Source organism: Halichondria panicea, chromosome 15 (assembly GCF_963675165.1).
Source record: "Halichondria panicea chromosome 15, odHalPani1.1, whole genome shotgun sequence".
Classification (NCBI taxonomy): domain Eukaryota; kingdom Metazoa; phylum Porifera; class Demospongiae; order Suberitida; family Halichondriidae; genus Halichondria; species Halichondria panicea.
Genome location: NC_087391.1, coordinates 2,643,878 through 2,655,947, shown reverse-complemented (window position 1 = coordinate 2,655,947; position 12,070 = coordinate 2,643,878). Strand labels below are relative to the sequence as shown.

Genomic DNA, 12,070 nt, shown 5'->3' with positions numbered 1-12,070 from the left:
CGCATCGTATTTTAATCGGCCTGGAATCGAGGCTAGGCTCTAGTGTTATGTGCAAACTGATGACTCGACTATACACACAATGTACTACATATAAAGGACGATTACAATACATAAGTGAAATGAGCCATACTATACAAAATTACTCATAATAATATGAAAGCTATGGAGCTACACAAGGTTCAGCTTAGTCACAATAACCACTCGAACAGTTTGGTCGAACGAGCAACAAGCGAGCAGACCTTCCTGCAGCGGATACAAAACAATTCACAAACAGATTACACACGTATCATGCAGTTGGTAAAAGTGGCTGGTATAGTGGTACTCCTGGTAAGTTAGAAATGGCATGCAGTAGTTACTTGTACATAACACACACCTTATCGTGATTCCAGTCCATGCTGGATATAGGTTGTGAAGAGAGGACCACGTTCTGCAGCAGGGACACATTCCCGACCACACCCACATCCCGTCCTTTATCGTCCTGCTTCACACGACTGTCCGGGTAAGAACTGGGGAGGAAACAAAGGTAAACAGACACTACATGGATACTCACTGTACCATGCAGCTTAGCTAATAAGTGGACACATTAATTTTATGAACATAAAGGTAATAAAGTGCTGATGCGAGGATACATGTCTATCAGGATGTACAGTGGACATGTGTGTCTGTTACTATTTCCAGAGGTGTAGTGATCCTGATCCCCCACTGGTGATGAAGATGTCTCTGTTCTGGGGGAGGTGACGTGCACACCATAGAGTGGACGCCTTTGGTACCTGCAGCAATACACATTACCTTAGTTTTAGCAAAAATTATGGTAAAAATGTCACCAAGCACCTGTGGTGCCTCGGTGCAGGGTTTTTTCTCAAGCTCAAACAAGTGTTGATGGATTTACATTTGATACCATAATTATACAGTAAGTTGTATTCAAAAAGGGGTGGATATATGCAAAAAGGTAAAGGCTGCTGCTGCTTCTGGCAGCAAAGCATAGCAGCTTTTTTTTTCACTCTTGTACACGTGGGGAGTAGCTCTGAAAGTAGCTGTACTAAATAGTGTAGGACAAACTAATAGAACCTTTCTATGAACATATTTGTCTACGTACATTATGCAAGTGAAAACTAGCTTATAACTCGAAATGCAAGACACCAGGTTGCACTCGATATGCCATCATTGTGCATATACAGCTGGAATAAACAGATGAACATATGCATATATATACACACAATGAGCTTTTTAATCACCGTATACCTCTGTGGCTACACCCTGACAAAAAATTAGGGGTAGACCGATAACGGAATAAGAGCTAGTACTATTACTGCCAAATAGAGTTACAAAGCAATCATCCCAATCAATGTGGCACACACCTTTTCAGTGAGGGATGTGAATCCCTTAGTGGGATGCTGGGTACGCAGGTCATAAACATTAATGTTTGACTCCAGAGTGGTAGCCACTAGCTTGTTCATTGGTATGTCTTTCCTGTCAAACTCTAAACAGCAAACCTGAGAAAAGCAGAAAAATGTAGGTACATGCACTACTCAAGATAAACTTACTCCGTTCTTCACATTAGTCTCCCATCTACAGGTCATCTTCCGCATATCAAACATCTTGATGTCTCCATTATCATATCCGGCACAGACACACCTCTCTGTGTCATTGTAAGAGTTCCCAAATGCGACAGTCCAACAGTCTCGTCTCGTCTCTCCCTCAGCTGGCTCCATGCAGGCCACTGGGTCATTGGCTTGTCGAGGGTCCCACACTTTTACACTTCCTGCCATACAGAAATTGTAACCTAGATCATACAGCCATAGCATACTCACCGTCTCTGCTCCCTGTGACAATCTCAGGAGCCCCACCACCTATTCCGAGACCACCCACAGCATCCAGACAGTTTACTATCTGCTCGTGAGCCTTCACGGAATAGACAGGTGCCTCAATATGACTGAAATCCCTGCAATGGTGTTGTCAAGTTATAGGAATGGTCTATGTTGGAGCAAAAACACGTGTCTTGTTTCTTTACTTGTCAATAGTATAACTGGCTGACAGTCTGTACTTGCTATCATAATTATTAGTGCACCTATGCATGTACAAATATCTAATTTTGATACATAGTTTTGCAAACCATAATTGTTTTTAGTGTCGCCACGGTGCATCTGTTGTATAAACTCGCCATATATTGAGCCGACCCCCAAAGTCTCCAGTAGCAAATCTGCGCTTGTGCAAACTGGTCGCTCCAAAACTGCCACATTTGAAAGAGTGCCTCTTCTCAGACTAGGAATCATGACACGAATGCAGCATATCTACTTTCCAAAAGAAGCTCACCTCCAAAACGAGTTTCAGCTCTCCATTGGAGATTTCATACACCTGCAACGCACCAGTATCGCGGGGATGTGAGCCCAGCACCACAACCTTAGCACTGCTGGGCATCCATTTAACGTCAAACACAGTGTAATTCAAGCTTTTCTCTATGTGAGCAATGATCTGAGGCTTCCCAAGGACTTCCATGCTGCAAATCAAAAAGGGTAATCCCAGGAAATCAGCATGATGTCATTGTTGACCTCCTATATCCGGTTGAAGATTGTAAGTGGATTGCTCAAGATGACAAAGTGAAGGGTGTTGCCAACTCTTGATCTTGTCTGGTCGTATCATATCCAGTAAACAAAGCATATTGCAAAGATTCGAGAAACATTAGACACAGTGCAAGCTGCTTTCATCTCCAGTTCCCTAACTCTAAAGATCAAGACTCTGTCTTCTCTTCAGACTTCAAAGTTGAAGAGATTTTATCAAGTCTTGAGTATCTCCTATAAACGGAGCAAATGGCGACAAATAGCTTCACAGGAGTAGCCAGCATTCACATCATTGAGGCTACAGGACTGAGGCCTGTGGCACTGCCTGGGGGAAAGACACTCAGCATTATGGACCCCTATGTAGTTGTGGACTTTAACAACATATTCTTTGGTAGAACTGTAGCCAGGAAGCAAACTGTGAATCCAATATGGGGTGAAACTCTGACAGAAAGTGTTACGGATGCTCAGATGATGCAGTTCACACTCTTCCACAATTCACTCATCCCACCCGATAGATTCCTGGCACATGCTCAGATCTACGTATCAGAAATGATGCAGCTCAATCAGCAAGGCCATGAAGAGCACGAGGTATATATTGAACGTCACACAACTGTTGTGCTGGGAAGCAAGCATGTGACGAATGTGGAAGTTAAAGCCTTGATGCTTTAATATTGAATGAATGCATCCATATCATTTTGAATGGTCTGTGCATCCATCCTTGAGCTCTCTGTTGTGTACACTGTTTACTACTCTATTAATCTCCTCACTCCTACAGTACGGTCTGGAGCCAGCTGGGAGCATTCGGTTTCGCATTGATTTCAAAGAGCCCTGGGGAGGTAAGTATACCCTTTTAATCAGTTATAGCAGCTCTGGTAGACTGTAGAATACAGTGCTGTGTTGTTTTGCTTTTTAAGTGTAAAAACACACACAACAATTAGCTTGTGAGTAACAAAAACAAGGTTCACTTTATTGCGTAGTCATAACAGCACTGCTTTGTCTTATGTGTCTTGTGTCTATTTGGGGCGTGTCATACAATGTTGCTGGGTAGGAAGTTACAGTTAGCTTGTTTATTCTAGCTCAGTTCAGTACGACACCATGTTTGTCCAAATCACTATGTGTACACAATTGAGAGGGTGGGACATTGCAAATGATAGCCTTTGGCTTCAATTGAAAATATTATAGGCAAGTGTGTTTGCAAGGATAGCCACAAGTGAAAATAAGACCAGCTTTAACTTGCATGATGAAAGTGCATTCTGTAGTATTAATACGTACGGTATGTGCACAGTAAAAGTTTACATTGCAAACCACCTAAGTTAGCTCTATGCTTTCTTAATCAAGTGTAGCTGTTCATTTATCACCTTAATATCTAACTTGCACTGTTTTTTGCTTCCACGTCGTATTTGAGGGACGTAGATCCCCGTATTTTTATCACCACGATCTTAGTAATATTTGTTGAATATACATGTACTAATTACTCGTTGTTTACCATGAATGTTTTCAATATGTCACCAGTTACTAAATAATCCTGATGGTTTATCTAACTGACAAAGTATAGCGTATTTGCAGCTTCTAAAGTACACAGCAGATGTAGATGTGTTTTACTTGCTGGCTGTTTAGTTGTGTAGTGACCAGTTTTTCCACCTTATAGGTTGCAGAATATGAAATGCAAAGTGTAGGCAGTTACAGATTGAATAGTCAGTCATACCACACTTGACCAATAATTTCGGTTCTCTTTCACTGTACTGCAATTCCCCTTGCCTGTTTGTCCTCAGCAGATATTGAGCGTCAAAGTAATGCTGACATGTTTTTGGCAACTGTTATTCAGTCTTCCTCCTTTAGTCATGCACACTGCTTTGTGTCACCTCTTTCCTTTTATTTGTCCATTGTCACTGATTAGTCATCAGTGGTAGTGTGATAAACTGATAACCCCCCCCCCCCCCCACCTTGCTGGCCTACACACTGATACATGACAGTGATGTAACCCTTACCTAGCCCTCTTCGATGCATGCATGCACATTGCGAGACTCTGTTGATTATGTATAGACATGCATTGATAACACCTTGGTTACTACTGTGCATACCTGTAGCTGTAGCCATGTGCAGGCTGCAAGTTGGCTCCTTTGCCAGTATTACATACAGTAGTAGAATTGAAACTGTGCTCAAGAGCAGAGGGTTTCATTGTGTGTAAACATTCGTTTCAGATATGTTTTTCATGTTCTTATTTGCTCATTAAAACCCAATAAGTGTGACACGTGTACTCGCAGCTTCCTAATAGCCTTACATGTATGAGTAGGAGTGCATGAATAGTATTTATTAACTTGAATAATCTAACATAGCCAACTGTTTGTCTGATCACCACTTAGCACGTAGTTTAGTGATTCTGTGCAATGTCATGTAATTACGGTAGCGCATTGCACCTTACATGGGTGTGTGATCTCACCAGTGTACGCTCCTGTAGCACTAGCTATAGCCAAGTTATGCTGTATGTACATGTATAGTGATGTATGTATGAATAAAACCAAAGCTGCTTCAGTGAATGTCATTAGAATTAATGAATGTTACACTGTGTGTATTATATAGTACACTGAAAACTAAAGCTACCATTCTCGGCATTCTCCAGTCTAGAAGGACGTTACATGTCATACTAGAGTTTATTTTTGTATGTATAATTATGATCAGACAAGATTGCTAAACTACTTTCTGTGTATAGTGATGCTGTTTGTACGTGTATAACAGTCTGCCTCTATGACTAGTATCAAAAGCAAATTTGAAAATGCCGTTTCCCATGAAGCCATTTGTTTGACAACTTAGCAGGTACACAGGTAAAAGTTTATTTTCCTGCACTGTACAGGTTAGTGATAATTTAGCAATGACATAATGGTTATTTCTCAATCCACTAGCTCCGCCCCATGATCTCACCACTTTAGTATACATGTACATCACCTCACACGTATCCAGGTCGTTAAATTTGATGTGGTTGATGGAATAATATTGTTTAGGGAGGAAGTGCCTTGGCACACATGGCTAGGTGTATAGCTGTTTGTAGAAAGGGAAGCCAGTTATGCTCAAAGAGGTTTCCCTTTTGCACATTTTTACTGGGTGTAGTTTAATTGGCTATTCAAAATTCAGTGATATATAATACATGTCTTCAAGCAAGAAATTAGTATTATCTTCCCTGTGTCCACAGGAACAAGAAGGCAGTTTGTTGCCAGGAGTCAGGTAAGGAGGGGCCACAGAGGGGCTGTGAGGAGAAAGATACACATTGTCAATGGCCACAAGTTCATGGCAACTTTTCTCAGACAGTTCACCTTCTGTTCTCACTGCAATGAGTTTATCTGGTGAGTTTGGGTGTGTTAATTGTGTCTTCTGTGAAAATTAACCTTAAAGCCCCCAAAGTATGTGAGTCCCCTTCTTACAGTAATCACAAGCATACAAATAGCAATTGTGCAATTCATGTAGTGATTGATAATTAATACTGTCTCCACAAGTACATGTATGTGGCACAGCCAAATGTAGTGGTTTCTGCACTAGTGTGTATGTGTGGGCGTGCTCATCCTGGTACCAACCACAGTGAAAGGAGCAGACAAGTGTATCCATTGAGACAGAGCATGTGTCAATACCACTAACTGACCATTATTGCACACACGCTGCCCACTCATAGCTAGTGGAACATCCATCTACTTCTTCTTTAACGTTTTGTTTTTGAAGAAGAAATTAATTTCATTTGGTACATTTATGATTCCTTTGTCCATCTACAGGGGTATTGTGAACAAGCAAGGATATCAATGTGTAGGTGAGTTACTTGGTGTCGTTAAGATTAACAATGTATGTACACGTAGACCATTGCCATAGCAACTATGTTTATAATCGGAACTTAGTGTGGGGGAATGGGTTTTGTAAGCAATTTTATTTGTAGCAGCTGGCACTGTTAGCTCACCAACCTTGTACAATATAAATATAATGACATTACTTTCAGCTTCAGTACCCCGCTATATTAAGCCATACCCATTATGTACATACCCCCACAGTGTGCTCGCAGGTGGTTCACAAACGCTGTCACACATCAGTGCTCACAGAATGTCCAGGTAGCAAAGCAGAGGGATCAGTAGTTCGCAGGGTGAGTAGCCCTGTTGTCAGGTGTGGTTGATATTTGGGAAATTGAAAGTGCCTTGTTGTTGCATACACCCATACACAAACATTATGTTAGTTATGTATGGAGAAAACCAAATGTTTAGAGTTGTATACTTTACAATGTACATGTGTATATAGCCACTGCCATTCAGTAGTCATCATGCATGTACCTGAGTGAACAACATGTGCATATAGCTGCTAGTCAGCATACACTACTGTATGTACCTGAGTGAATCAGCATGTGCACATAGCTGCTAGTCAGCATACACTACTGTATGTACCTGAGTGAATCAGCATGTGCACATAGCTGCTAGTCAGCATACACTACTGTATGTACCTGAGTGAATCAGCATGTGCACATAGCTGCTAGTCAGCATACACTACTGTATGTACCTGTCAGTGAATCAGCATGTCATTGTGCATAATAGCTGCTAGTCAGCATACACTACTGTATGTACCTGTCAGTGAATCCTTTAGTTATAAGTCCCTTGCCTCTGTGTGATTTGATAAGAGTATGTTTACTGGCCCTATGGCAGCTGGTTCCCGCAAGGCAACTGTACATACATGTACATCTTACTTGGTATAAACTAATGGTCAAAGTGTAAGATGCACTGTATACTGCATATACCTATAGGTACCTGTACATACATGCGTACACATGTGTATGTTAAATCATTGGAATCTACAATCACTCGGAATGTGTACTCAGCACCATCATTTCTATATATCCATACATCTGTCCTCATAGAAGGAGTTGGATGAGAATGCTACTGGTCGATTTAGCATCAACGTCCCTCACCGCTTCAAAGAGCACAACTACAAGAGGCCGACCTTCTGTAGTCTGTGTGGTTCTCTTCTCTGGGGAATTGTACGGCAAGGACTCAAATGTGACAGTAAGTTACCCTCTTCCCCCTACTCACACATTTGGAAAGTTTACTCCAATAAGCCTGGATTGATTCAAAGTAGCCATAAATTATGGTTATCACAAATAAAGTTCCTGCTGCTACATGTGTACATATTAGTTGTGCTTGCATGTGAGCCTAGGCCTACAATATACATGTACATACATGGATATGCCTTGTGTAGTGTGTACATATCTGTGGTGGCACTCACTCCATTGTGCAACCTGCCCTATACCTGTGTTTATTGCCTGTTTTGGGGTTCTTCCTGTGGGGAAAGGGAAAGTTTCATCTCGTACAAGGAAATGGACTTAACACCTTCAATTGCATGCACTAGCTAAGCATTGTATATATATACATAATTATTATATATATAATTATATGTAAGATGTGTAAGTCGTAGAAGTTATATTGATCTGACTCTCAAAGTGGTCACCATCCGTGTTTAACACATACATGCGCGCGTGCACACACACACACACACACACACGCACAAACACACAGTCTGTGGCCTCAATGTTCACAAGCGGTGTCAGCAGTCTGTTCCATGTAACTGTGGCATCAACTCCAAGGATCTGGCTGACGTGCTCAAGGAGATGAGAATCACACCAGAGCAACTCAGAGCAAAACCCTCTGTGAGTCTATATTCTCTGGCTATGGTAACCTCTTTAGAACCCTTAAAAGTGTTGCATGGCATACATGTACATGTACATGTGCATGTACGTGTTACCTAAGGCTAACTGTACAGTGTATGAATTCCAAAAGCAACTACAGAAACACTGATCCCAAAGTACCCATAACTCATAGGCTCCACACTAAACATGTACATGGACACTATTGCCTACTTTGTACACTTTTATCTCTATTTTATGCGGCACCACACTGTACAAAAACAAACTACATGTACATGTACATGCATGTTATTGTGACCCTGCAGATTAGTCGTCGGTCGCAGGGCCCTCCTGCTGAGAATGGTCTCCCCCCCGACAGTTCCTCTCCATCTATTCCCGCTCCAATACGAGCCAGCAACATACCCATAGAGCTGCCCAAGAGCCTTGACAGGAAAATGACTTTAGACGATTTCAGTTTCCTTAAGGTAAAGTCAATACTTTTAAGGTTTTGTACTCTAATACACTGTATGTGTATAATTGAGATCGTATGTGTTTAAAAGTGTGGTTTTGAGTATTAATTATTAGCACTACAGTTTCGTAGCTACAAGTGCATGTACACTGTGCACCCAACTTCTTAGCCTCAGCGTGTCTGTTTACAATGTTAATTGGTTGTCACAGCACCATTTTTGTTTTCTGTTTCTACATCTGCTATGTTGTGTGTTAGTCATCACCACAACTGTCTCCCCACTCAGGTACTTGGCAAGGGCAGCTTCGGCAAGGTGATGCTAGCAGAGATGAAAGGCTCGGACCAAGTCTTTGCCATCAAAGTCCTTCGGAAAGACGTCATTGTTCAAGATGACGATATAGAGTGTACGCTGACAGAGAAGAGAGTTTTGGCCATGGCGGGTCAGCATCCTTACCTAACCTCTATGCACTCTTGCTTTCAGACTGATGTAAGCTAGAGTAGCATAGGTTCTTTATGATTTTGATGCTTTTATGCATGTGGAAGATGATACCAAGAGTCCATAATAAAGAGAAAGAGAGTATCGAACGTAGCATAACCATGCATCAGATGTATTTGTAAAGTAACGTGACTTGCTGCTTGGTAACTGACCAATCTACTGCCTGGAGCCTCTATAAAAGACGCCTCGAGGCAACAATAATAAGCCAAATTGTTATTGATGACGTGTTTAGGCAGGAAGTCACGTTACTTTCCGATGCACGATTATGCTACAGTTTGATACTCTCCCTTTATCTACTTTTGATGATACTTGTCAGTGTAGCTATGCTCAAAAAGCTAACATTGTACAGTAGTTATACTCACCCACACACACGCACGCACAGAACCGCCTATTCTTCGTGATGGAGTACGTCAATGGAGGTGACCTAATGTTCCAAATTCAGAGGGCACGGAAGTTTGACGAGGACAGAGCTCGGTTCTACTCAGCAGAAATCATCCTGGCTCTCCTCTTCTTGCACAACAGAGGAATCATTTACAGGTGAGGGAATAGTTATGTATGTGCACCCTCATGTAGTTTTCTCCTAATTATTATGGGAATATTGCAGTGTAAAAATAGTTTCTATAATAATTATTATAATAAATTATTTTACGTGGACATTTAGTAACTGCTAAGCCAAGGTGTTACAGTAATCTATAAGCCTAGGTGTATTGCAAAGCCAAAGTGTAATACTATAAGCCTAGGTGAAATGGAATCCCAAGGTATAATGCGCACACCAAAGTGTACTGCTAAACCAAGATATAGTGCTATTAAAGCCTAAAAAAACTTCTAAATATCCGGACAAAAACTCTAATGTTGATAATTTTGCGTACTTATACGTACATGTATGTTCCAAGCACCATAGCTTTATAGCTAACAGAGCTGGGCTTAGCTAGTCCGTTGCACACTGCCTAATGTACACGTGTAGCTTGCATGGACCTGAATGACTGTTCTAATTATATTCTGGACATCTCACTATGACTGGTTCCAATTGTACGATTTCCAGCAATTACTTTTTTGCTGTCCAATAGAGGATATATACGGTAGTTGTACTGGGGAGACGGAGCTGTTTTGGTTTCAGAAAATGTTGAAAGTGTGTACAATTGTTTTGCTGTTACCATAGAGATCTAAAGCTGGATAACATCTTATTGGATGCTGATGGTCATGTGAAGGTAGCAGACTTTGGGATGTGCAAGGAGAACATACGGGACGGCAAACTGACCTCAACCTTCTGTGGTACCCCAGACTATATTGCACCTGAAGTGAGTGCCTATATTATTATACGCCATGACTTCGATATGCACAAATCCCACATTCTATGGTACATTGTAAACATTTCTAATGTCTCTGAGCATTAGCCACAGAGAAACACAGCAAATTAAGCTGCACGTGTCTGCATGAGCTTTTATAGGCTTCTATAGCCACGTTTTCTTGAACTTAACTCCTGGATTTGCATGCAGGCTACTACATAGAACAGAATCGGGCGTAGTATAGTTAGCCTCGCACTAGATTTACTATGTTTTTAACCATGCATGCATGTCGGATTGTTTCCACTATTTAAAACTAAAATGTGTACAACTCTTGACCTCATTTACACTTCTTTGAGTGAGACAAAACCTGTAGCAAGGCATTTTGCACCACAGGTGCTTGAGTGTTTTTTGTTATTGTCAAAAGTATACTCGAAATTGACCATCAGCTTTTGTAACATAATATATACAGTGTACTCTCTCACAACCCATCTATCATCATGCAATAATTATGTACACACTCCAGATCCTCGAGGAGAAGGACTACGGCCCGTCTGTAGACTGGTGGGCCCTGGGGGTGCTTATGTACGAGATGATGGCCGGGCAGCCACCCTTCGAGGCAGACAACGAAGACGAGCTGTTTGAGGCCATCTTGAATGACGAGGTTCTCTACCCCGTCTGGCTGAGCAGAGAGGCCAACTCCATACTCAGAGGGGCAAGTGTATTAATTGTGTTGTGTGTGAGGTTATGTGTTTACTCAGGACTTGTATACTGTAGGCAGGCCAATTGCTTGTAATCTGGCCAGACCATTAATTTTTATTTTTACTTTCCACACAGTTTCTGACCAAGAACCCAACACGGCGCCTGGGTTGTCAGCCCGGCATTGGAGAGCGGCAGATCAAAGGTCACCCCTTCTTCAGAACAATTGACTGGGAGGGGTTAGAGAATAGGGAAATACAGGCACCATTCAGACCCCAAGTTGTGAGTACATGTATAGGGGTTTGGATATAAAGTGGTGTACTTTCATAATAATCGTTCGTAATTATTATAGCAATTACATGCAAGGGTTTGAAAGATAATGAGGCTACTGGTGCAAATCTTGGTAAAGGTCATTATACCATGTTTTTCACTAGAACGGTAATATTATACAGTACTACACTTCCACAATGTTAACTAAAGCTCTCGACATAGCCACTTCTTTTTTACCATTGCAGAGATCAAAACGGGACTTCAGTAACTTTGATGTTGACTTTATATCAGAGCGAGCAAATCTCACACCTGTTGACAAAGATCTCGTCAAAAGTGTTGTCAATCAAGGCGATTTTGTAGGATTCACGTACACTAATTCTGAGTTCCACGATTAAAACTATATATAGCCAATTTCTTTTTGCGTTCATGTGCACACATCTGCTAGATAGTTTCCAAAAGCATATCCTTGTAAGTCACTGTTTATTTTATTGCCTTTTGCATTCTCTAAATGTAGTTTTTGAGTATAATTATTATTATAATGTACAGCTGAGATTTGAAATTTGTGTTTGTTTGTGTATAACTATAGAGTTTGGTTTTTCAGGTGCTATAAACTTTCTTCTCTTTGCGAGTGTTGTCTGTGAATGGTTTATTAATTAG

At 41.2% G+C, this 12,070-nt stretch overlaps 2 protein-coding genes across 3 annotated transcripts; one reads left to right on the top strand and one right to left on the bottom strand.

The window, feature by feature from the left end:
- Positions 1 to 64: 64 nt before the first annotated feature.
- LOC135349027 (dynein axonemal assembly factor 10-like) lies at positions 65 to 2,543 on the bottom strand. The gene is made up of 8 exons (XM_064547475.1): positions 2,314 to 2,543; positions 2,162 to 2,262; positions 1,812 to 1,942; positions 1,545 to 1,762; positions 1,359 to 1,493; positions 670 to 770; positions 374 to 506; positions 65 to 243 (listed from the first exon to the last, which is right to left on the bottom strand). The coding sequence occupies exons 1-8, from the start codon at positions 2,494 to 2,496 to the stop codon at positions 169 to 171; spliced, it is 1,077 nt and encodes a 358-aa protein (XP_064403545.1). The 5' UTR covers positions 2,497 to 2,543; the 3' UTR covers positions 65 to 168.
- A 16-nt stretch (positions 2,544 to 2,559) lies between these two features.
- LOC135349014 (calcium-independent protein kinase C-like) lies at positions 2,560 to 12,038 on the top strand. 2 transcript variants are annotated; one of them, XM_064547459.1, is made up of 14 exons: positions 2,560 to 3,146; positions 3,334 to 3,394; positions 5,746 to 5,896; positions 6,317 to 6,351; positions 6,587 to 6,675; positions 7,441 to 7,582; positions 8,093 to 8,223; positions 8,526 to 8,684; positions 8,952 to 9,152; positions 9,544 to 9,698; positions 10,321 to 10,459; positions 10,971 to 11,159; positions 11,282 to 11,425; positions 11,659 to 12,038. In XM_064547459.1, exons 1-14 carry the CDS (start codon positions 2,808 to 2,810, stop codon positions 11,806 to 11,808), a joined length of 2,085 nt encoding a protein of 694 aa, XP_064403529.1. In that variant the 5' UTR covers positions 2,560 to 2,807; the 3' UTR covers positions 11,809 to 12,038. The 2 variants fall into 2 exon arrangements, with proteins under 2 accessions (XP_064403529.1, XP_064403528.1); XM_064547458.1 differs by having other exon boundaries at positions 7,438 to 7,582.
- The last annotated feature ends 32 nt before the right edge of the window (positions 12,039 to 12,070 follow it).

Bases quoted from the DNA above. Each gene is read 5' to 3' on its own strand.
- LOC135349027 (XM_064547475.1), bottom strand. From the start codon at position 2,496: ATGGAAGTCCTTGGGAAGCCTCAGATCATTGCTCACATAGAGAAAAGC. The intron at 1,494-1,544 runs GTAAGTTTATCT...TGCTTTTCTCAG, and splicing joins AGACTAATGTGAAGAACGGA to GTTTGCTGTTTAGAGTTTGA. The intron at 507-669 runs GTAACAGACACA...TTTCCTCCCCAG, and splicing joins TCACTACACCTCTGGAAATA to TTCTTACCCGGACAGTCGTG.
- LOC135349014 (XM_064547458.1), top strand. From the start codon at position 2,808: ATGGCGACAAATAGCTTCACAGGAGTAGCCAGCATTCACATCATTGAG. The intron at 10,460-10,970 runs GTGAGTGCCTAT...TACACACTCCAG, and splicing joins CAGACTATATTGCACCTGAA to ATCCTCGAGGAGAAGGACTA. The intron at 11,426-11,658 runs GTGAGTACATGT...TTACCATTGCAG, and splicing joins CACCATTCAGACCCCAAGTT to AGATCAAAACGGGACTTCAG.